This window comes from Peromyscus eremicus, chromosome 14 (genome assembly GCF_949786415.1).
Source record: "Peromyscus eremicus chromosome 14, PerEre_H2_v1, whole genome shotgun sequence".
Taxonomy (NCBI): Eukaryota; Metazoa; Chordata; class Mammalia; order Rodentia; family Cricetidae; genus Peromyscus; species Peromyscus eremicus.
This window is the reverse complement of record NC_081430.1, coordinates 64813252-64839520: the sequence shown is the minus strand read 5'-3', so window position 1 is coordinate 64839520 and position 26269 is coordinate 64813252. Positions and strand designations below refer to the sequence as shown.

Sequence of the window (26269 nt, the reverse complement as noted above, 5' to 3'; positions counted from 1 at the left end):
CAACCCCCATTACCCTCTCTTATCTCCTCCCCACTCCTCTTGATCTCCTTCCCTTCTCAGCTAGTTCCCCTCTTTCATGTCTTCAGAAAAAAAAAAATTTGACTCACTGAGTTTAATTGGGGGTTGTTTGTATGAACACAAGTTTGGGGAGACTGTTTACTAAAGCATGGGCAACTTAACCAGTTGTTACATTACTGAAGAAAGTGACACCCCTTACCTGGCAACCGTAGCTAGGTAGGTCTAGGAGGGGTGGAGCCTCATGACCTGCTCCTCCATCCATGGGAGAATCTTGAATGGCCCAATCCTGGGCCTGTCTCCTACAGAATCTACAACTGCTCAGAGTGCCTGAGTGCCATGACCTCGTCCTATCCAAAGACGGCATTTCATAGCATCCCTCCCATCTCTAGCCTTTGCATTCTTTCTATAGTGTCCCCTAGGCCTCGGAGGGGGTAAGATAGATGTCTTATTTATAGGCAGTCACTTATTCTCAGCACTTTGACCATTTATGAATCTCTGCCATCACCATTTCCCAATAAGCAGAAGTTTCTATGGTCTAGGCTGAGCAGTACTAGTCCATGGGCATAAACAAGACTATTGAGAAGATAGTTTAGCTGTCTATCCATAGCAAAACAACAGTGGTAGTTTCTTTCCCTCTCGCCTGGAACCTCCCTAGCCACAGGATTTTACCCAAATTTACAGTCCCAGCACATGTTCCCTCCTGTAGAGTGGGCCTTATGTCCACTCAGAAAGTAATAATGGCTTCCTCCTGATTCATGACACTGACTGCCCAGGGGGCATTTCTTGCATGGCAGGTCAGTATTATAGAAGGCAGAGTCCGTAGCAGGATGAGACCGTCTCTCCTATCAGGTTAACTTTTGTATAAGCAAAAAATGTGAAGTTATTTATGACTTAGTTTTTGGAAGAAAGGCATATAATCCTCAGAATGAGAGATAGTGTGTCAGAATTAAAATAATTCTAAACAGGAAGATAATATGTTGGAGAGCATCACTTTTGTAGGGAAGGGTGGCTAGCTAGTTTCAGCACTTTAAATCACTTCTTTTAAGTGGCAACTGGTTTACATATATTTAAAAAATCATTTTATGTTGACCTGAAAAATCTGCAAGTCTGAACTCATATTGAATTAAATGAAGCCCTACTGTTGAGGTAAACATTTTATTAACATCTATATTATAGATACAGTGAGATGAAAAAATAACTGTTTTGGTGTTTAAATGACATTAATTTTGCCTTTTGTACTTTGGGAAAATGTAAAAATTCATTTAGTCATTTATTTATCCACTATTTATCACCTGCCAATCGTGTCTCCAACCCTTCTCACAATACGAGATACTAAGAAGGAATTGTGTGTGACCTGGACTCTGAAAAGCTCATTCACTTTGCTGTGGAAAGTTGTATGTCATATTCAGATTCCAAATTACAGAGTAAAAGCCAATCATACAGTCATTCCCCAAATTATCATCATAAACTCTGGCTGTATCTTCCATAGTGTGGGGCCTGTGGAAGTAGGCCTTGACTGCTGTTTCTCCCCTCACGGAAACTTTCACAGAGAGTTTAGATGGATCATGGTAGATTTATGGCCTCTCTCAACATTTCAGTACCTGAGTGCTGAGTTCAGTTGTTCCCAGGGTGGGCAGATGAATTTAGAGCTGCATTGTGCTGTTTCTCTATAGCCTAGGAAATAGCATTTGATCCACCTCGACTCTCCAACCACCCATTCAAACAATATACTTGATGTAGTCAGGAGCTCAAAACGGAAAGTGAAGTGTGTGGTTAGTAAGGTGTGGGATATCTCTTTGTGCCCTTTCATTCAGAGAATATCTCTACCCTCAGCTCTCTACCTCTTGGGTGAGATCTCACCTCTGCTTGGTTAGATAGCTCCAGTGGGGGTTAATCATTTTAGGACATACTGATTTTAGTGTATTGGTGGTATTGGACTTATATAACATTTAATGCAAGTACTTATCTCTCTAAAGTCTAGAATAAATGAGTAATGGAGAAGCAGAGAGCACATAAGGCTGTGTCAGCCGAGGTAGTAAATGGCAAAGAAACAAAGAGCTCTCTGCTCTCCACCCTGGAGATTTCCTGTGGAGTGCGGCATGGGAAGGTTACTGTTCTCTCTGCATCTGCATTGCCTCTGAATGAGCCCCGCGTGGATTTTCAGGTTTACTGCGATGTGGAGCCAAAACGCCAGGCACTGGCCCAAACAAACTTAGATCTGGCTGCAGCTACTGAAAAGCTGGAGGCTATAAGGAAGAAGCTTGTGGTAAGTGTCACCTAGAAAACTGGCATGCCCCTGAGGAGGTTCCTGTGCGGGCCTTAGGATCCCACCTGTACACATTGCTACACCTGCACTTTAGCAAACAGAAAAGAACTTGGTCTTTGATGAGTGCATTTACTGACATACTAACCTTGTAGACATTTCTATTCTCTGTGTGCTGGACTCACACAAGCATCATTTGTTCCTATACTTTAATAGGTTTCCCAGTCGAGTAGAAGGAACAAAGAAACTGAAATCAAGTCCCTGGAGCCAGATTTACTGGGCTGGGCCCGTTGTTTACAATTTCACCTACAGCCGGGTGGTGGTGGCGCAAGCCTTTAATCCCAGCACTCGGGAGGCAGAGCCAGGCGGATCTCTGTGAGTTCGAGGCCAGCCTGGGCTACCAAGTGAGTTCCAGGAAAGGCGCAAAGCTACACAGAGAAACCCTGTCTTGAAAAACCAAAAAAAAAAAAAAAAAAAAAAAAAAAATTTCACCTACACAAGTTGATTAACCTCTGTTGACAGAGGTTTTCTCATTTGTGACTGAGTACAATCCAAGAACCCTTTAATCAAAATCCAAATGCTTCAAGGTCCAACACTTTTTCGGCGCTGCCATGATGATTCAAATGGAGCATTTTGGATATCCGATGTTTTAAATCAGCAATGTTTAACCTGTAAAATCTGTATAAGTATTCAAATACCTGAGATACCCTCAAATCTTATAGGCACTCTCAACCTGTATAATAATAGCATCTTAAGTAAATTGCAATGCTTAAGGGCATAATTTATATTAATTTAAATTAAGAATTTAGCATGGGGTCAAGTTTGCACACTCAATGCTTGGGGAACATCTATAGCTATAAATATCATCACCATTACTAGTTTTATAAACATGCGCACCAGTCCTGTGGCGTGACATTCTAAGCATGTCCAAATGCAACTATGGTGCCAAGTACTATGAGCCAGGGAAATTAGAGGCCTGGTTAGTGAGGGTGTACTTGACGTGCCCTTTGAAAGCTGCTTAGGAGTCACAGTGATGAGGACAGGAAAGGCGTTCCTGCAGAGATGAAGGAACAGCGACAGAGGCTGTGGGACTCTTGAAGAATCACAATAGGCAAGGGCACCAAGAGGGACTTTGCTGGGAACACTGACAACAGGAAAGGTTGAAGGCAGGGGAGGATGAAAGGCATTTGCAAAGATGAGCAAAGGCCTTCTTAGCCTTTCATGCTACAGAAGTTCAATTTTATCTGACTGCTAAAGAGCTAGATCTGCCTGGGGAAAAAATGAATAGGTTAATGACACCATCAACAACTGAGAGGATGTTGGAAGGAAAGATGTCTAAAGGAGGAAAGACAAGTTCAAAGGCAACCAGAGAGGGTTTGGTGGGCCCCTCAGCTGGGGCAGGAATGGTTGTGACGGAGGGCCAAGGTGGAGTCACGGCTAGCTGACAGATGTGGAGAGCAGGAGGAGGAAGAAATGTGGACATAGAGAGGGTGAGGTGGGTGGCAGGGTAGCACAGAGAAGCTCCACCAGACTGACAGCTCACAGAAGCCCTCCAGCCTACAGTTTCTCATCTGTCATTTGTGATGAAAGCCACAGCCTCTCAACGAGGATAAGTGAGTGTTGGTGTGACCTGGTGCCCAGTCTGCCTTCTGTGAGGAGAGCCAGCCTCCTCTGTCTATACGGAATTCTCTCTCCTCATGTTATCATGCTCAGTTAGCTGGGGTGACTTTCTATCCAAGGCCTAGATAGATTGTCCTTCTGTTTATCATCTATCTGTCTGTCTGTCTGTCGTCTATCTACCTACCTACCTATCTATCATCTATCATCCTACCTATCATCTATCATCTATCTATCATCTGTCTACCTACCTACCTATTTGTCTGTCTTTGGGGGGTGTCCACACACACACACACACACACACACACACACACACACACACACGGGTGCACACATGCCTTGGTGCACACATATATGGAGGTCAGAGGATAATCCCAGGTGTCAGTCCTCATCTTTTACGTTGTTGTTTGTTCTCATTTGCTGCTGCATGTATGGCCCATCAGCTTCCAGAGAGTCCGTCTGATTGCTGTCTCTCCTCTTGATGAGGGAGTGGTGGGATTACAAATGTGTGCTGTTGTGCGGGACTTTACCTGGGTGCTGGGCATCTGAACTCAGGTCCTCACACTTACACAGCAAGTGCGTTAACCACTGAGTCTTCTCCCAGCTATCTATCATGTATCTTAAACAAGGCTTAAGGATGACCATAAAGGAAACTTCAGCAGAGGCTTTTTAGGGCAGTGTCTCTCAGTGTGTTCCCAGGCCAGTAGTAGCATGTGTCACTAGGATCTGGTGTAGAAGTACAGATTTCTCTAACCCATGTTAAGATGGAGTCAGAAATCTGGTAGTCAATCCCAGTAATCCTTAAATTCAATCCCAGGAGTCAGTAAATTTAACAGGAAGTAGCATGAATCTATAAACTCTCAAATTCATATGTCTGATGCTACAGCTTACATAGGCTTCAGCATTTTATAAAGCTAAACTTTTTGTTGTTGTTCTTTTGAGGTGGGGTCTCACTATGTATTTGTTAATGATGTAGTTATTTCATGACTTACATTGCTACTGCAACACAAAACATACATGAAAGAATGAGGTCAGATTTATTAGAGTTGGAGACAGCCGCGATCTATGGGAAAATAAGATGGAAATAAACATTACAGATCTATTTCAGCTTGTTAGAATAAAAATTTAGCTTCCAGGATTTGGGAGGCAGAAGCAGGCAGATCTTTGTGAGTTCAAGGCCAGTCTGATTTTCAGAGTGAGTTCCAGGCCAGCCAGAGCTATGTAGTGTTGTTCAGATCTTAAAAGATCTTATAATAAGTAAACCCTGAGCCAGATGTTGGGTAAAAGCTGAAAGATCAGAGAAGCAGAACAAGCCATAGCCAACCTCACCTGGCCAACTCCTCAGCTAATCCTGTTTCCACAAATCCTCAGGCTAAAAGTCTCTGAGTCCTCCCCCAAAAGGCCTCAGTCAAAAAGAGCCTTTTGTTCCTATCTCCTCACGCCTTATATACCTTTCTCCGCCCAGACATTGTTTCCTGGGGTTAAAGACATGTGTGCTTCCCAAGCAAAGGCATGAAATCTCAAGTGCTGAGATTAAAGGTGTGTGCCACCACTGCCTGACCTCTATATTTAATCTAGTGGCTGGCTCTGTCCTCTGACCCTCATGCAAGCTTTATTAGGGTACATAATATATCACCACAACATAGTGAGACCTTATCCCAAAGAATAATAAATAAATAAGGGTCTGGAAAGATTGCTCAGTAGGTAAGAGCTGTTCTTGAAGAACTTGTTGTTCTTCCAGAGGACCTGAGTTCAGTTCCTAGTATCTACCCTAAGCAGCTCACCACCATCTGTGAGTCCAGCTCCAGGGATCCAGTGTCTCTTTTTGGCTTATCAAGAGGTCTTAGAACCTTTCATGTACTTACAAAAGCAGTGTTATAAATCTTAGGTCCCTTAGAACGTACAAGTAGCAAGATGGCTACAGTGAGGTACCTCATAGCCATCTGACATCTTAGCTGACACTTTTTGGTTTATGAGATTTAAAAGAGTTTACATACAGCCAAAAAGTTGGGCCTCAAGAGTCTTAAGAGATGAGAAAGCTCCCAGAACGTCTCTTAGAAACCCTCAAGAACCGGCGGTGGCACATCTTGCTTCTCCTTACATGAGCCTTTGATCCTGTCACTCTTTAGTTGGCTTTTCTGCATCCATGGTTGAAGATGGTCTCCCTCTAAATGAACCCCCCCTCCACATTGACACATTCGAGTTTTTTGATAAGATGACAGATTATGTCTGAGTCTCAACACCCAAATCTGAAGAAAATCCAAGTTGAGTCAGATCAATGAGGTGTGAAGAGGTGCAGTAGCTGATATCTTCCTGCACTGTCTCAGTTCTGGGTGAAATGAATAGAGAGTCAGTAGGTGGGAAAACAAAAGAAAACCTCCACAATTGGTACATCTACCAACGAGTCAGGCACGGGGCAGGCACACACCTATAATCCCAGAACTTGAGAGGCAGAGAGAGGGCTGTTGAGAGATCAAGGCCTGTCTGTGCTACAGAGTCAGGTAGTCTCTGCCCTAAACTAATAAGTAATATAGCTACTACTGGAGGATTGGGACTTACGCACCAAAACAAAAGGGTTGGCACTCACAGTGTATTTGAGTCTTAGGGAATGTCACTCAATTCAGTACCTCTGTGTACTCCATCCAAGAGAGAGGAAGTGGGAAAGCCATATAGCAGGCTATTAAACAGTGTAGGATGGCTCTGACGCGTTGGTCATCATCATAGGCTCCTTTCTTCCCTAAAATATATGTGGTAAAAGGACAATAGAGAGAAGGGGGATCATTTCGTGTCAACAGGTATCTTCCAGTGGCTGTAATGTTCATCTTAACTGAAAACACCTCTGAAGTTAATTTTGACTCCTTTTTTAGGATCTGGATCAGAATCTGAGCAGGCTTACAGTTTCATTTGAAAAGGCAACAGCTGAGAAGGTCCGGTGTCAGGAAGAGGTGAATCAAACCAATAAGACGATTGACCTGGCCAACAGACTTGTGAGCGAACTTGAGGCAAGTTATCTTTTCTTAAAAATTCTCACTGAAATATTCAGGCTGGCAGCTTTGGATTTTATGATCATTTATTGTCAATGATTAACTAAACATAGAATTTATAGTACTGGAGAATATTTGATCATTACTCAGACTAAAAGATCCAAGTTACCAGAAGATGTCAATAACCATAAACCCAGGCACAGAGGTGTATGCCTATAATCTCAGCATTTGGGTCTTGACAGTGGAGAACCAAGAGTTCAAAGTTACCTCCAGCCACAAAGCAAATTCAAAGTTCGGGTGGCTAACACAGGACCCTGCAAATGAAGCAAACAATGATCAATCTGTTGATTTTTTTTAAAAGATTTTATGTAATTTTTTATTTTACGTGCATTGGTGTTTTGTCTGCATTCATGTCTGTGTGAGGGTGTTGGATCCCCTGGAACTGTAGTTACAGACAGTTGTAAACTGCCATGTGGTTGCTAGGAATTGAACCCAGGTCCACTGGAAGAGCAGCCAGTGCTCTTAACTGCTGAGCCATCTCTCTAGCCCTGATTTTTGTTTTTAATATGTAGCTAGTAAACTCAGTGTGACATCTGCATAGTCTCCAGTCAGAAAAGACAGACATTGATATCTACTCTTTCACTATTTACTAAGTTTATAGACTTCTCTACCACCAAAACAAAGGAAAGATCTATGACAGAATTAGAAACCAACAGCAACTAGCTTCATATCTTCTTTCATGATTCATGTCCATTATCTGGAAATGCAAGATGAAGCTCCACAGCTTCAGGATGGCTCTTCTAACTCTAGAGAAGTTCACTGGGATATGTAGACTTTGTTTCTGGTTAACTCCAGTACATGTTTTTTATTTGCAAGTTCTTTATAATGAAGTTTTAATAAAAAACAAAACAAAACACCAATTTTGTCAGGGTTTAGCTGTTTTGTAGTCACTTTGAGATGATGAAATACGTTGGCTAGTAGGTTATCTACTCATTTTTTTCTTCCTTTTCTCTTCTCTCTCTTTGGCTGTTTTCCCTAAGATAGAATATAGAACTCAGGACAGCTGCTAGGCAGTTTGCCGTTGACTTCCACTAGCAGACTATACTTTTACATCAAGCTTAACTGGTTATGTTTGTGATGTTCACTTTTTTTATGAGTGACTGGCACACTCACATGGATGGCTTCCTATCAGATAAAAGTCTTGGAGGAATTCTCGTTAACTCTTCCTTGTATGAATATGCACAGTTGAAGAGCATGACCTCTGATGAGAATAAATTATTGGTACCAAATTTTATTTGCTCTGTCATGCCACATTAAATGATTTCAAGCAAGTCTTTGAAGCACTTGACTTTGTTTTCTTGTCTCTTAAATGGGAATTTGGATAATATATAAAGTATATTTACAATATTCCAAATTAGAAAGAACTCAAATTCCATCAGTAGATGAACAAAAATGTAACATATGCATATAATGCTGTCAACATGGATAAACTTTGAGAATACCTTGCTAACAAACAAAGACCCAGGTATATGAAATTCCCAAAGGAGGTAGACTTGTAAAAACAGAAAGTGGTTGTTAAGGGCAGAACATATTGCTGGGGCTTAGAGAATTGTTTCTGATGGACATGACTGAGGGTTATGGAGGGGAGAGGGGGAAGAAAAAAGTGTAAAATTACAGTGGGGAAGGTTATAAAGTGTGCAAATACACTAAAAACTGTAGCTAGAGTTTTCTTGCCTGGCCCACGGTCAGGGCAAATCTCTCTCAACTGCCAGTCCCACAGCCTCAGACCCAACCAAGTAAACACAGAGACTTATATTGCTTACAAACTGTATGGCCGTGGAAGGCTTCTTGCTAACTGTTCTTACAGCTTAAATTAATCCATTTCCATTCATCTATACTTTGCCATGTGGCTCGTGGCTTACCGGCATCTTCATATGCTTTTTGTCATCGTGGCGGCTGGCAGTGTCTCTCTGACTCAGCCTTCCACTTCCCAGCTTTATTCTCCTCCTTGTCCCGCCTACACTTCTTGCCTAGCCAATGGCCAATCAGTGTTTTATTTATTGACTAATTAGCAACACATTTGCCATACAGAACATCCCACAGCAAAAAACTCAATTGTGTGGGATGGCCAAACACCCTAATTGTCGTGCTAGAAACCTCATCCAACTACTGAGGGATCTGGATGCAGAGATCCATGACTAGGCCCCAGGTGGATCTCTGGGAGTCCAATTAGCGAGAATGAGGAGGGTTTATATGAGCGAGAATTGTTGAGACCAAGGTCGGATAAAGCACAGAGACAAATAGCCAAACAAACGGAAACACATGAAATATGAACCAATGGCTGAGGGGTCACCAACTGGATCAGGCCCTCTGAGTGGGTGAGACAGTTGATTGGCCTGATCTGTTTGGGAGGCATCCAGGCAGTGGGACCGGGTCCTGTGCTCATTGCATGAGTTGGCTGTTTGAAACCTGGGGCCTATGCAGGGTCCCTTGGCTCGGCATGGGAGGAGGGGACTGGACCTACCTGGACTGAGTCCACCAGGTTGATCTCAGTCTGTGGGGAAGGCTTTGCCCTGGAGGAGATTGGAATGGGGGGCGGGCTGGGGGGAAGGTGAGGGGGGCGGGAGGGGGGAGAACAAGGGAATCTGTGGCTGATATGTAGAACTGAATTGTATTGCAAAATAAAAATTAAAACAAAAAAAAAACTCAATTGTGTACTTTAAAAAGTAAGTTTCATGGTGTAAAATGATGCTATTTAAGCGTAAGGTACATTAGGTGCTTGGATAGTAGGATGTCAATATTAGTATATGAATGATTAAAAGTACACAAACTGAGAACACGGAACTAAGAAGCCTATGGCCGTGTTACTAGAAATGCATTGGCCTGAAAATGTATATAGCAGTAGCATGGGAAAGCACTTAGGTGGAGTTGATGGAAAACGTGGTGTATACTGTCTTAAACATATTTTTTAAGTTACTAAGAGTAGATGCTGTGTTCACTAAGGCAATTAATAACGAGGTACCCCTTCTCTCTTGTCATACTTCCCCATACTTGGCACATGGGCAATGACCCTCGTGCTTTTTGCCTCCTGCTCTGAGATGACTGCTACAGCCTATGGCCTATTGCCCCGAACACTTCCCATTTTGTCCAAGATAGGCACTACAATTTCAGATTTCTCCATAGAGAAGGAGGCACATAGGCATCTGGGATTTTCTCTTTTTCTAAAACATCTGGCTTTCCTGGAAGGTAGTCTAGCAGACTACCACTTAAATGTCTTTACAGAGCTAGATTGACCACTCCTACCTGCAAAATAGGCTGGAAAGCTGGGAAATGGGATTATTATTGGCTCACCCAGCCACAGTCTCTATGGTAAGAGGTTGGACCCTTGACATCTTATTCAAAAGCAGGTTTTCTTAGCATGAAAAGAGAGATGTGAGGGAAGTACATAGTAGCCTGATTTCTTATGACTATTAGTCTGGCCGCCCTGCCTCTCCACCCCCCCCTCCCCCCGACTCCACACACACACTCACTTTTGAGTGTGTCTAACTCTGTAGCCGAGGCTAGCTTGAAACTTACAGTATAACTGAGACTGGCTTCTCCTGCATCAGCTTCCTAAGTTCTGATATTACAAGCATGGGCCACCACACCAGGTTTATACTGTTTCCTAACATCCAATTTCAACTTGTTGCAACTCTAATCCACTGAGCCTCTGAAGCTTATGTTACAATGTGTGAGCACAGGGTTCCTCTGTCTCCACTCTCCATCCCAGCAGTGTCTCCTCTTGTGCTTCTGGCCTAAAGCTTTAAGCTTGTGGATTGGCCTTGGCTCTTCGTAGCATCTTGCAAAGAGCCAATTCATTGCATAGTCTGTGGTTCTGCCTTGAAAGTCCATTCAGAATCTCAGTGCTTCTCACCTTCCTTGCTGGTCCACATCACCAGCATCTCCCTGGAGTACATTTTACACACTGAGGTCTGTTTCTCTCCTTGGCAGTTGGGAGGCAGTTTAAAGACTCAGTCAGCCCATGTGACCACTTTGCCCAAGCTCTCCAATAGCTAACCACCTTGCCCAAAGCACCACCCAGAAGCTTTAAGTTACTTGGCCCCCTGGATGCCTCCAAATCCCTCTTGCTGCGTTTCCATGACCTTCGTGGTCCTCTTCACAGAGTCTACCTGTGGCTTTTGGCCTTTCCCTCCACAGGGCCTACCTGGCTCCCTGTAACAGGTAGCTGACTCTCTCAATTCTTTGCCAAAAGCTCTTTTCAGCATGTGGTGCTCAAACCTTGGTATAACAGTATTCTCAGCTTGCCTACTGCAGCTCACACATATACACTCACACAGCTCTATGGTGCTTTCTACTTTCTCTGTATTACACTTTCTCATAGAATCACATGGCACAGATGTCCATACAGGCCTAGGTACATTTTTTTTTTTAACTTTGGCAACTTCATATATGAATGTAGTGTATTTAGGTCATATTTACTCTAACACCTCCCAGGTCCTTCCCCACATCCTCCCAACTTCCTGTCTTCCTCCTCTTCCTCTTCTTTTTATTACCTAGAAGTCCAATGGTACTACTCATATGTGCACAGGTATAGGGCTATTCAATGGATCATGAGCCGTGTACCATGGACTATATTCTCCCTCAATAGCTCTTACTTGCCAAAAATTCCTCAGATCAGGGTGGGACCTAGTGAGTCCTTCCTCTATCCATGCTGGAGCTCTGACTGACTGGATCTTGTGCAGGTCTTGTACTGGCAACCACAGTTTCTGTGAGTTCATTAATTAGTACAAGGATCCTGTCATGTCCATAACACACTGTTGGTTCTGGATCCTCCCTAATGTCTGGCTCCTACAATCTTTCTGCCACATCTTCCTCAATGTTCCAGAGTCTTGTCGGGAAGGGGTGCATATTTTTTGCATGTTTCTTTTATCCCAAATATAACATAAACTTATCAACAGCAGGAGCTTCATGTATTTTGAACCATTTGGTCCCAGGCAGAGAGACTAGTACCTGGGGTCAAGGTCATTAATAAATATTTGTTGAAAGGAGTCTCTTTTGCTTTAAAAAAATGTATCCTTTGAAGACTCATTCTTTTCAGGTTAGTTGAGAAATTTTACTATTCCTAGTCCTTATAGCTACTTCCACTTAATGAGGTAAGATTTATGTAGTTGAAGTGTTTCCCATTTGTGAAGTACATGGGGGAAAATGTCATGTAATTAGACTGCTTCTGAGATATTTAAAGATCTACTGTGGTGGAAGTGGGCTTTTCCTGGTATCTCTGCTGCACAGGGGTAGTCCCAAAGCCTGGACTTACGCCGATTCAGACAATAAAAGTGGGGGAAGCTTGTGTGTTGTTAAGTAGGAAAAATATATTTTTGAAGGATTAATTGAACATGTCAGATCTTTTCCTTTGAGGATAAATTCTTTCTGAGTAGAACAGGAGACAGTTAACTTCTGAAAAGCATCAAGACTGATGATTTTGTCTATATAGCATTGACCTGGAAGCTCAGCCATTCAGACTAATAAATCAGGCAATTTATATTTAATCATTAACTAACTCCTGAGCTGAACAGCTGTTCAAAATTAGAAATGGGTCACCCCAGCCAGGATGACATTACAGGCAATCTATAATGCATTAGAATAAAATTATAGTGATTTTTAACTGTCCAGAAATTTATTACAGGACATGTTCCAACTCTTAAACCCTTGTTAGCCAGTGTCAGTAATGATTTATGCTGCTGGGGCGGTGAAATGAAATTATTGACGATCTCAACAGCCAGTAAGTCAGTGTTTAGTAAATCTTCAAGTCCAAAGGTGTTTTGGAGAATGAAGTGGGTGCACTTCATTATCATTTACAAAGCAAAGACAACAGAGTCCTCCTGAGTGCAACGGATGTGTTGTCTGTGGCTGAGGAAGGAAAGTAATGAATTCAGAAAAGAGGAATAGAGAGCTGGACTTCCTGTCTTTGACCGTGCAGCTGGAATGGTGATGTAGACCTATTGTTGGTTGGTTTTGGGTCTTTTCTTGGGGGACCTGCCACCCAGCTCCCAAATAAATCACACGTGGAGGCTTATTCTTACTTGTGAATGCCTGGTCTTAGCTTGGCTTAGTTTCTTGCCAGCTTTTCTTAACTTATCCCATCTACCTTTTGCCTCTGGGCTTTTCCCATTTTCTTACTTCTGTAACTCTTACTCCATGGCTTACTGTGTAGCTGGGTGGCTGCTCCTGGAGTCCTCCTCCTTCTCTGGCTCTTTGATCTCTCCTCCCAGTTTTCTCCCTCTATCTATACTCTCTGCCTGCCAGCCCCACCTATCCTTTCTCCTACCTTGCTATTGGCTGTTCAGCTCTTTATTAGACCATCAGGTGTATTACACAGGCACAGTAACACAGCTTCACAGAGTTAAACAAATGCAACATAAACAAAAGTAGCACACCTTAAAATATTCTGCTACATAAACCCCTTAGAACAGCTCCAAGAACATCCACATGTGTCCGGGATACTATTATGGTCTGCAGGAAGCTGACATTCTAATTGTTTGTGTCACATGTCAGTCATGTTTCCTGTGGCCTTTTTTTTTCCCTAGAAGAAAGAGGAGATTTTTAGGATTCTCTTTCCTTGAGTATGAAATTGCTGATTATTTTGGCTCCTATTAATGTTCATGTCCTTAGAATGTTGTATTAATTTTCCACATGCCTCAAAATGAAGTGAATTAGTGTACTATCCTACAGTTCAGGCAATCCATACATATTTATTGCAGCTTTATACAAATCCAATATTAAGGGCTCTACATACTTAACCTGTAAATCAGATTTTAAATGGCCAGCCCACTAGATTGAAGGACTTCAACACAGTTTCTGAGTATATTGCTATTGAGGCTTGCTGGGTCCTGAATCCCATCATTTAACATGGCTCAGAGCTCCCTCCACTGATTTAATGATTGTATTAGAAAAATGGCCCAAATTTGGTTACTACTCAAATCATTCCTTAATTAACAGAATTCAGAATAAATGGCTGTTTAAGCTTTATGTTTTAATTAACATGAATGATGTTTGGCAATCTTCTTTGTCTGATCAGCCCATAGACAGTGTATTAAGAAAAAAAATATTGGTTAAGACAGTATAGTGCTATTGCCCAAAGGGGGGTGGGGGTGGGAGATGGAGACTAATCAGGCTGACATCAGGATTTTAGCAGTTAGGCATGGTGTTACACAGCTAGACTAGGGAGACTGAGGCAGAATCATAGCAAATTGGAGGCCAGCCAGGGTTATATAGTGAGATATATTTATTTTTTAAAAAATCCTAACGTCACTTACTTGTAGCAGCAAGTCTTAGCTCTGCTCTCCCAGAGGGACGGGGAAGCAGTTGATTGACCTGTTAAGAAGGGCCCAGTCACGATGCAAGAGTTAGCGCACAGAGAAAACAGCTCATGTCGTGTGACGCTGAACTTGGCTGGAGAGAGTGGGAGATTGTGTGGTGATGATGGGTTTCAGACATGCAAAAGATTATAGCAGTCACTCCACCCAGCTCTACTCTGTCCTTCTAGAGCGGGTGCAGGAGGCCAGAGCCTTGAACTGGGCTGTCAGGTAACTGCATTAAGCATTTGCCGAGTTGATGCTCACCCTGTAATTACATATGGGTAATTTTATCCTTCAGTCAGAGAAGATTCGATGGGGTCAGTCCATTAAGTCCTTCGAAACTCAAGAGAAGACACTGTGTGGAGACGTGCTGCTAACAGCAGCGTTTGTGTCTTACATCGGGTCCTTTACAAGACAGTATCGCCAGGAACTGGTGGACTGCAAGTGGGTTCCGTTTCTTCGGCAGAAGGTGAGGCCCATCCTTCACTCTGTCACCATGGGGAAAGTGTTGCAAATAAATTCCAGCAGTGACCTTTGTGTATACCAGCTACCTCTGTACCTTTGTAATGGTGTCTCTCACATCTTGTTTGCTTGTCTCATTTTAATGATGATTTGTACCTGGAGGTGAAAGTATATAGACTCCGTGGTTAGAGGGTACATTTCACAAGACAATAGGAAGCAAAACCAGATTGTTAGACTATTGAGTAGCATGAAGTGTTTTGTTTTCTTACTAATATTGATATTTATTAAGGATTTTCAAGATGTATTTAAATTAAAGTGCAGCATTTTGTAAAATGACATTTTTTAAAAAGCTCACCATAAATTTGAATGCTGAAATCCATAGGTGACATAAAATCAAAGAGCTGAAATATTTGAAATCCTGTGGTTTAAGAGCTCCTGTGTGTGGTTAAGAAAACAGAGAAGCAGAAATTTTAAGTGACTCCCACAGTGGAGCAGGAAGTCAGCCCACCTGATGTCCAGACCACAGTCTTCTTGCGACACTGCCGTCGTGATTGATGAACTAGCCTCCCAGTTTACTTACTCGCCCTCTTCTGTCAAGACATCCTCAACCCTCTGTGCATTAATGTTCCCCACAAGGCAATTACGTCTCAGCTTTCACAGTAGTTGTTTTCACAACTTAAGTACATGCCAATGGAAAGTCTGCAATTTAAATGAAATCAATGTTTTAGGGAAAACTCATCATTAAAGGCACATAATTCATCATTTTTATGGGAAAATCCCATTAAAATTAAATTATGTCACACACCTATCATCTCAAAAATTGCTTTCATATTGAAGACTTCTTACATGAGATTATGTGTGTTATTCTCTAAATTTCTAGGTTGGCCTTTAAATATCACCAAGGATCTGATTAAGTTAGTCTGCTAATTTTGTCCAATTTTTAGGGCATTGTGAGTTTCTAAAGTGGCCATTGTCTGGTTGTCTGTTTAGTCTCTTTTCTTCTTATTTTCTCTGTCTTGTCTTCTCCATGGTCGAGTCTTCTTGTATTTGTCCAAGTCATCCTGTGGCTACTGTAGACTGACGGTATTCTCTTTAGTGGTTCTCTCTGCACTTATAGTTATTAGTAAAGAACTCTCACTCTCTCAAAATTATGAGGAAACTCACTTCTAACATCAAAGCTATTGAACATTGGCTTCCTGGTATAACTGCTCACTTTGGGCTTGTGTTGGGAGTATGAACATATGCTGCCAGGTCATTTTATGTTTTCTACACTAGAAACTTGCCTTTTCCACATTAGGTTTAAAACTGATGTTTAATTGCTAATCTAATATCATTTGTGCTTCTAGAAACTTCCAAATTAGTTGATTTGTATTTTTCCCATTTAATTTTAAACTTGGGATTCCATGAAAAGTAAACTGTTAAGAGATCATAAAGATCCTATAATTGATTGACTTGTCCAAATTAGTGTCTTAAATATGTGACTAAAGCAAAATGACAATTTCCTGGTGATATATGCTAACCATGTATTAATTTCCATGAAGGACCTGTTTATTTGTGACCTTAAGATTCTCCCTAAGAAACCCCATGTAGTTTTCAGTCATCGTAGCTCTGTATCCTTTAGTGTTTTGTAAGCCACCATGCAAGCAGAGACAGACATTAAATTGGCCAGCCTCTTCTCCCAGGCATGTCTGGGAAGAGTTAAACTAAAGGAAGAATACAGCTCCACACTATGTGAGTGAGGGAAATAGAAAGATCCTGCTGGGAGAGAACAGGACCCAGCAGAAAGCGCTACATAAATGTAACAAATGTTTGTCCTTTTGGAATCAAACATGACCATTTGATTCAGCTGCAGTGAGGTGGGAAGATGGTAATGGGATGGCGGCGGTGGTGATGGCGGTGGTGATGGCGGTGGCGGCGGTGGTGGCGGCGGCGGTGGTGGCGGTGGTGGCGGTGGTGGTGGTGGTGGTGGTGGCGGTGGTGGTGATGGTGGCGGCGCGGTGGTGGCGGCGGTGGTGATGGTGGTGGCGGCGGCGGTGGTGATGGCGGCGGCGGCAGCGGTGGTGGTAGGGAACAGAAGAAGTTGTGATAGCTCATCAATGCTACAGTTTATATGATTTTTTTTTTTCTCGCAGTTCCCATATCTTCTCAGTGTACAGGAGCACTGTGTGTCTCTTGCTTGATTGTGGTTTGTCAGTGTGCTTGGGGGTACCCTAGGCATTCTACTGGTTTGGACACAAACCAGTTATCAAGTGAGTATGGTGTGTGCCAATCATGACTCTGTAAACCAAGCATGTCATTTATTGATGACCTAGACGTTATTAAGGTGGCCTTGGAAGAAACTCTTCTCTGAACATTGAGAGTTGGTTGTCTTCCATGTTCTCAGAAATGCACATAGTCTGAACAATACATATTATTTTAATACATAATCTAGATACATCAGTCATAGCTTATTTAGTAAGTAAACTCAGTTTGATTCAAGTTAAAATTCCAAGGAAAATTTTATTTTTATTTGACTCAATGATTATAAAGTTTGTTGAAGGATTATGGGGTTTTTTGTTTTGTTTTGTTTTGTTTTTTGTTTTTGTTTTTTGTTGTTGTTGTTTTCAAGACAAGGTTTCTCTGTATAGCCTTGGCTGTCCTGGAACTCACTCTGTAGACCAGGCTGGCTTTGAACTCACAGAGATCAATCAGCCTGCGTGTACTTCCCAAGTGCTGGGATTAAAGGAGTGTGTCACCACTACCCGGGGAAGGATATGTTTTTAAGACGGCCAAAATAATTTTAAAATAGAACTATGAGATCCTTTTACTTCAAGACATTAAAATATCTTCTAAAACTCCGTCATTACAACCAAGTCCTTCTGTAGGGGACGCAGAATCGACTAGTGCTCAAAAGCATGCGAAGAGTTCTTTGACATCTACAACACAACCGTGCACAAATGCAGGTACTTCTATCCCTGGCCTCTCTTCCTGGCCACTCCGGGGTCACTCTGGACCAGCTTTCATTCCAGCACCTGTCAGATTTTACGTGTACAGTTCTGAGAGCTTGCTGTTGTCCTTACGTCTGGCTGTTGGCAGTAGTCAATAGAGTTGACTGTGCCTCCTCACATCTGTGCTTTCTTTCTTTGCTCTCAAGACACCACCCTGCTCTATCTTCCCTAGTTCACTGGCCAGTTCTTGGGCTTCGTTGACTGGCCCCGCCCCCCTACTCTCCAAGTGTTAGTGTTGATATCCAGGGCTTCCACCTCCAACCGCTTCTGTAGTAGAATATTATTTTAAGATGTGTTACTTTTGTTTATGTTGCATTTGTTTAACTCTGTGAAGCTGTGTTACTGTGCCTGTGTAAAACACCTGATGGTCTAATAAAGAACTGGCCAATAGCAAGGCAGGAGAAAGGATAGGCGGGGCTGGCAGGCAGAGAGAATATATAGAGGGAGCAATTGAGGAGAAGGGGAGAAACAAGGAGATGGAGAGGGAAAGAGCTAGGAGCCAGAGAAGGTGGAGGACTCCCGGGGCCAGCCACCTAGCTACACAGCCAGCCATGGAGTAAATAAGAGTAAGATTTACAGAAGTAAGAGAACAGGGAAAAGCCTGGAGGCAAAAGGTAGGTGGGGATGATTTAAATTAAGGAAAGCTGCCTAGAAACTAGGCCACACTAAGGCTGGGCATTCATAATTAAGATTAAGCCTCAGTGTGGAATTTATCTGGTAGCTGGGTTGTGGGCCCCCTAAAGAATAAAACAACAACAACACACTTCACTCTTCACTCACATCATCTTTATCATTTAGCCGGGTGTATGCTATAAGCACCATCTTTATGTTGCTGACTTGCAAATGTGTGCCTGCAGCCCCAGACCATGGCACCTCTGCTTGTCTCAGATGTAGCAGTGTGGTCTCCTGACTGGCCCTTAGATCCTCCCTCCTGTGTTTATTGGAGGCTCCCTGCTGTCACCTCCATGTTCCCCTTTCTTCTAAGGTTTATACCCACCCAGTGTGTCAACTTCTGCCAACCTGAGCAGATCTTGTCTGCTGGACCTGGGACCTGAAAGAATGGGGCGGACTACAGTCTAGTGCTGTAGACAGCCTTACTTCTGTTTCAGGGTGCCTTTATACAGGAATGAAATAAAGCAAGCAGTGATTCAAGGAAGGTAGTTTGTAAATAAATGTCAGTAAGCACATATTAACAGAGCAGCACGTCCCCAGAACTTTCTCAGGACAGACCAATTTAAACACAATTGTCTGGCACATATTATAGATTATATCTGGAAAAGCACGAAAGCAAGGCAGAAGGCCATATCCACAGTCAGGATACACTGACCAGATTGGGTTCTATAGCTATATTTTGACATCCAAAAAAAAAAAAAAAAAAAAAAAAAGCATGTCTTACAAATTGACTGTAAATGTTTGTCACAGGAGGCATGAAATCATGACCAAGAGCACTCCAGGGAACAAAATGCACCTGAGACAAAAGGCCCTCTGCCTTTTTTCCTGGAGCGCCTCTCACAGTTCTCCAATGCGTTGTTTACCATGCGTCATTCTTCTGACCATGCTCCAACATCTCCCCTTTTATATTTTTTTAAATGTTAGGATATTCATTCTTGTTTGGAGTCATTGACATCCTAAGAGAAGTATGAACAAACACAAGTGCAACTCTAAATCCAAGAGCACTATGCCACCAGGAACAAAGATCCATGCCCTGCAAGGCGTCAGAGTCCTTCTGCCTTTCCTTGTCTGGAGATTTCAGGCAATGACTTAAAAAATGTCTGAAACATCTTATCCTGGTACCCAGTGGTCTAGTTTTTATATCACACAGGACAAGACAATGGCCACATGTAAGGTTAAGTGTCCTGAAAATGCCAGGAAGCTCAAGTCATAGTTTCCCACTGAGGCAAATTTAAAAAATTTGAAGTTGATAAGGTAACAGTAAGAGTATCTCAGGAAGTAGTTCCTCCTTTTTATTTTTTAAAAGTTGTTTTTTAAGGGTGGAATGTGTGCGTTCTACAAATGTTTGACTCTCTGGGTTGTGAAATTCCAGTGATATGTTGAATTTTTCATTCTTCCCAGCATTTCTTAAAATTTCTACTAGTAGAAGCTGGACCATTATCTGTTTTTAACTGTGTAGAAATTACCCATAACAGTGAATGTCTAAAATAAGGTGGAAATAAGAGCTTTGGAGGAGGGTACTGTATCTAACTTTGCATGTTGAATAGTTAATATTTTGTCATGTAAGTCTTGACCATCAATACTTAAATGGTCATGTGACCATCTTTGGGGAACAGTATGATTAGCAGTGGGGGCACACAAGGTCTCCAAGTGATTGACATACACAGGAATGTTATTTTCTTCCCAGTTAACGAAATGAGGTACAGGAGGATCCGGTACATACGCCCAGTGTGTCTCAGCAGTAACAGATGCACTCAACAGAGACAAGATAACAAAAAGTAATTCTGCAGTCATACCCTTCCCTGAGGTTCCATCAACTCTTTTCCTTCAGACACCGATTTCTTCATCTGAGTCATTTTTGGTAGGGAGGCTTTGTTCTTTTGGTCTGATGACTCTGCTGTTCCATTTCCTTTCTTTTCTTCAGAGGTAGCCTCTGTGGCCACTTTGGCGCCTCTTAGTCCATCTTCCACAGGTATCCTCAGCTTCCCTGAGGATAACACACAAACACAGCCCTGTCTCCAGTGAGTGGCTGGGGCAGGGCCAGTCAGCTGGCCAGACATGACATCTCTCCAAAGAACTGTGACCCTGAATGTTTTTTCAGAGGGGCCCAAAAATGTTCTGCAGCAGTAAATCCATCCTTGCCCAAATTTTATATAAAATAGAAGATAAAATATCGTGGAGAGTATTCATACTACCTTACCCTCCTTTATTTTTAAATTATATTTAAGTTGTTCATTAACTCTTTCCACAAAGGACTGACCCTGAAGGTTATATGGAATGCCTGTGATATGGCAAACTGTTGGCAAAATTCTTGAAAAGGCTTGGCAATGTATGCAGGAACATTGTTAGTTTTTTAACCATTTTACAGGGGTATAAAATAGCAAAAATGAGTGCCAAGTCATCTAAAGTATTAAACAAAAAATTAATAATTTTTAAATGAGGAATTCAAATTTAAAGTTAATCCCATTTTATTTTTGTAAACAGATCCTTTAGATTATTATTATTTTGTAGAAAGCAGAATATCATTCATATAATTTAGTTCTTTTTAAAGCATTAGCGACACACTTTTCACACAAAGTTGTGCTATTTGTCATTATTCATTCCTTTTTCCTTGTTGAATGACTACTAATAGTTGAGACATTGTCTGCCCTTGGAGGGCGGTAGCCAGAGTTAGCCCTTGAGTACACAAAGGCCCAATATCAGCACAGAGGTGGTTGTAGTCATTAATTTCTCCTTTTTTTTTAAGGAATGGATGGCAGTCTGGCATGCAGTATCCACATTCCATATGCCAGTAGCTTAACAATGTAACATGAATCTTAAAAGGTCTGATTAATAAAAACAAACCTGAAGCCAGGTATTGGGGTGAATGCTGGAAGATCAGAGAAGCAGAACAAGCCACAGCTTCCTCGCCTCACCAATTCCTCAGCTGATCCTGTTTCCTCAGACTGGAAGCCTCTGAGTCCTCATCCAGAATGAATCTCAGCTGAACTGCTGCTCAAAAGTCTAAAAGCTTAACCAGACTTTAGTTCCTGGTCCTCACGCCTTATATACCTTTCTGCTTTCTGCCATCACTTCCTGGGATTAAAGGCGTGTGTCACCATGCCTGGCTGTTTCCAGTGTGGCTTTGAACTCACAGAGATCCAGACAATCTCTGCCCTCTAAGTGATAGGATTAAAGGCGTGTGTGCCACCATTTTCTGGCCTCTATATCTAGTGGCTATTCTGTTCTCTAACCCCCAGATAAGTTTATTAGGGTGTACAATATATTGGGGAACACAATATCACCACATAACAATAAGTATTTCTGCCTCCCTATCAACCATAAGACAACTGATTGCCTGTAAAAGATGAGAAACAAAATCTTGATATGGCTCATCAGGCTTCTGTCTCATTTTTTTCCCCCAGAACCCAGGAATTTGTGCCATGCATCCTCATTCCCAGAAAGCAAAGGTGCTCTTTTCAGGAAGAGCAGCACATGATCTCCCTGGCCTTGTTCATTCCGGCCATCACTGTAGTCCTTGGGTAGAGGAGAATATACTGTTTCGGGTCAGGGCACTCATTCAGAATATACTGAGAATCATCATCTCCCTGGCCTGGTTCACTCCAGCCATCACTGTAGTCCTCGGGTGGAGGAGGATACACTGTTTCAGGTTAGGGCACTCATTCAGAATATACTGAGAATCATCTCCCTGGCCTAGTTCATTCCAGCCATCACTGTAGTCCTCGGGTGGAGGAGGATACACTGTTTCGGGTCAGGGCACTCATTCAGAATATACTGAGAATCATCTCCCTGGCCTGGTTCATTCCAGCCATCACTGTGGTCCTCGGGTGGAGAAGGATACACTGTTTCGGGTCAGGGCACTCATTCAGAATATACTGAGAATCATCTCCCTGGCCTGGTTCATTCCAGCCATCACTGTAGTCCTCGGGTGGAGGAGGATACACTGTTTCGGGTCAGGGCACTCATTCAGAATATACTGAGAATCATCTCCCTGGCCTGGTTCATTCCAGCCATCACTGTGGTCCTCGGGTGGAGGAGGATACACTGTTTCGGGTCAGGGCACTCATTCAGAATATACTGAGAATCATCATCTCCCTGGCCTGGTTCATTCCAGCCATCACTGTAGTCCTCGGGTGGAGGAGGATACACTGTTTCGGGTTAGGGCACTCATTCAGAATATATTGAGAATCTGAGTGCTTTCTGCCACTTCTGGTGCGGCCATCCTGGCCCAAGCCATTATATTCTCTTGGATTGTTATAAGAGTCCTCACACACCTTTTCCCAAGTCTACAAGATGTTGTTTGTCCCTTAAATTGCCTCTGAACATACCCAGTCTGAGCTTTCAAAAATGAAAGCTTTTTCCATTTTTCCATTTTCTTCTTAAATCCCTTGAGTCATTCTCCACTGCACTCAGAACAAAATCCAGAGATTCTACCAAAGCTTCGAACCCTTGCGGGGGTTGCGCATTGTCTTACTTGATGCCGCTTTGATTTCCCTCTTCTGCTCTTGTTACTCGGGCTACCTCAGAGCTCACCAGGTGTTTCAGCCTCAGGCCTTTGAACTGCTTTCCTCCTCTGCCTAGCAGCATCTTCAAGGACATCCTGGGTCTCACAACCATCAACTCTTTGTTCCGTTAAGGTTATCCAAGACACTAGATATGATTACAACCCCATCTCCCAGCATGTCTCTCTCCTCTAGCATGGTCCTTGTTTATTTGTTTTGCAGTGCTTGGAGGCAAACCCAGAAGCATTCCGAGTAGTTTAAGGATTTAAACGTTAGATATTAAAGGGAAGTGTAGAGGAATCATCATTCCGACATGGAGGTGTGATGTGTCTCCCACCCCACCCCCTGTTGATTCTGTTGTACAGATTACATTACACAGCAGGGTGGTACAAAACTTACAAGGCCACATGTTTGAACAACCCCCCTCCGTTTTCCACCCAGAACAGTGATTTAAATTTTATCCTGGCGTAGGAAGTCCCCAGGGGATGGAAGTCTTTATTTATCATGACTATAGACACCATAATGAAGCTTGCATCAGCAATACTCAAAGCCTCGACGTCACAGGAGAAGAGACACTGGATCCAGCCAGGCACCAAGTTTTCAGGCGGGTACCCAGAAGTGAAGGAGGCAGGGAGTTCATGGGAATGGCAAAAGAAAATTGAAGTATGAGAGGTATATTTTAGGCTAGCTAGAAACCTGAGTTTAGCTGAAAATAGATAAAAATACAGAAAGATACCTCAAAAATTAAGAATATAATTACAGTTATGACTTTATAACCATGCTCATGAGTACATACCCCAAAGAAAAGCAAAGACTCTGGCACATGTTTGCACGCTCAGGTACCTAGAAGCATTGCTGATATTAGCCAAGGGGAGGAAGCAACCCCAGTGTCCAGGGACAGGTAGGTGGGTTTTTTCATGTGGCATAGGTGTAGAATAGAATATGATTCAACATGAAACAGGAAATCTGATTCATGCTTCAGCATGGATAAGCCTGGTAGACATGATTCTGACTGAAAAGAGCCAAACATGAGAACAAATGCTGTATGAACCCACTTTTGTGTAAGAGAAGTCAGATTCGTAATGACAGATAAGTAGCAGATGCCGGGACTGGGGTGGAGGGAATGGGAGTTGTTCTAAGTAGATATGAGATTCAGTTTGGGAGGATGAGAAAGTTCTGCAAATGGAGATGGGTGATGGCTCTATGATATTGTAAGTACTTACTGCTACTGGACTATACGTATTTAAGATGACAATGTTTATGTTGTGATCATTTACCACAGTGAAAAAGAAAACCCACGGTAGGGTGATTGCTGGATGTCATAAGGCTGCTAAAGTATATGGAAGAGGGAGAGTGGTACAAGGTCAGAGAATTGGATTTGAAATTCAGACTTGAGTGATGAAACAGTTTCATGGATTCTAAGGTCTAGAGCAGTACCTGCAGTCCTACACTAAAGGTATGGTAGATCATGCATAGAGAGAGGTATGTGCAGAGAAAGCCAGGGAGGACACATATCAGCTTCCTCCCCCCATGGGCCTCCCTCAGGGTGCTAGCATGGGCAGAGGTTGATTCTTTCTATGAATGTTAATAGCACAACTTGGAAAGCTGAAAAGGACCAGAGGGAAGTCATCAGTAAGGTGAAGAGATACACGGAGGACTGCGCAGCCTCAGAGCCAATGTTTCAGTAAGGATGGGAGGGCAGTGGTCAGGGTGACCTAAGGGGAGGAAAATGGCCACCCCTTCCCACACTCCTTTTTCAGTGACGAGAGCACTCAGAAAATGAAAACCCTTTGATAAAGTGAGCTCCTGGACCATGATCCTCTGGCCCACACACATGGTGGATAAAGCTACAGAGGAGAAAACTGTTTAAATGTATTAATAGCAGTTGAAGCCAAATCTCTGGGGCTGAAGAGGGGGATCCTGCTGAGAGATCTGAAGTTCCTTTCCCCCGTTTGACTGTAATAGACAGCCTGGCTTTGAGTGCTGCTGGGCCGGGGGAATCCAGGTTTTGGCTAAAACAGGACTGGAAGGCTAAGATTCTGAAGGAAATCCGGGAAGGGCTGTCAGAGAAGTGCCAGAACTGGGAATATGTTGGGAGGCCAAGATGGGAAGCACAGGGCTTCATCCCTGAAAGGGATGTTCATTTGGGTGAAGATGATGGGGTTTCATCCGACTGCAGAGACTTCATTAACCCACTCCAGAAAGGGAACCCAGGTGGACACAGTTAATTAACTAGATCCTGAATCCACAGCTGACAGGATCCTGAAAGGTCTGTGTTCCATTATTTCACGACGCAGGTTGCATTCAGCTTTGGGGAGTCTGCAGAGAATTCATGTGCGTTCTCTTGACTTCATTTTCTCTTGGCGTTTGGCTCATTTTCTTGTCTACCCCAATCAGCCTTTCTCCTCTGCCATGCTGCTCGTTGATCCCATTTGACTTTGATTTCAAAGGTTTCCATCCCGGTAACAGAAGGCCTGGACTTGATTGCCATGTTGACAGATGACGCTACAATTGCCACCTGGAATAACGAAGGCCTGCCCAATGACAGGATGTCAACGGAAAATGCCGCCATCCTTACACACTGCGAGCGCTGGCCCCTGATGATAGATCCTCAGCAACAGGGAATTAAGTGGATCAAGAACAAGTATGGGCCTGACCTGAAAGTCACGCACTTAGGCCAGAAAGGGTAGGTGGGTCCTGATGCAGCCGTCTTTGTGTTAACCTCTTCTGAAGAGGGGCTGATCTTGACAAAGCCTTCACGGTCGTCTACTTTACAGCATTACAGTTGGGTGCCTACAGTTGATTTTCTAGCTCATGTTTCTTATAAAGAATTTCTAGTGAAAGACAGTCATGTTAGATAGAATCCAATTATTTTAAGGGTTTGAAAAATAAGAAAAAAATTGTATCTGAGATTGAAAATACATTAACTTCCTAAGACTAGTAATGAAAATGTGATATATTCCTTCTCTGGAGTGTTGGGTATATGGCAACAGAAGAATTGTGCTTGTAGGATAACAATGCTTACAGCCACAGCCCTGAGTGCACTCTTTGCCCAGGAGATGCTAACATGGATACAGGTTCCCACAGTGGGTGCCCAGTCTCCTAGACTAGCTCTGTTGGTCATTTTTGAAAGTTGAGTCTGCTTAGATGCCATGTCACTGTGTCCTGGAGCACTGGGTCTAAACAGTAGGAAGCTGTGAGCTCACAGCCGGCCTCCATTCAGCATTGAATGGATCCTTTTAGACCTACTGATACAATCTGAAAAAAATCACTTTGGATAGGGAGAGCAGACATGAAAGAAGAGGATATTTTTCCATTTTATGGGACTTAAAGGTATGAAGACTGAGGGTGGGTGTGGAGATGTGTGCCCTGCAGGTGTGAGGACTTGAGCTCAATCTCCAGCATCCGG

General features: G+C 42.8%; 1 protein-coding gene across 1 annotated transcript in view; it reads left to right on the top strand.

Moving 5' to 3' along the window:
* Dnah11 (dynein axonemal heavy chain 11) overlaps positions 1 to 26269 on the top strand; it is a 319597-nt gene that overhangs the window by 226417 nt on the left and 66911 nt on the right. Inside the window, 4 exon segments of the mRNA XM_059279404.1 lie at positions 2183 to 2284; positions 6766 to 6900; positions 14536 to 14706; positions 25311 to 25546. Coding sequence (XP_059135387.1) covers positions 2183 to 2284; positions 6766 to 6900; positions 14536 to 14706; positions 25311 to 25546 — 644 coding nt within the window.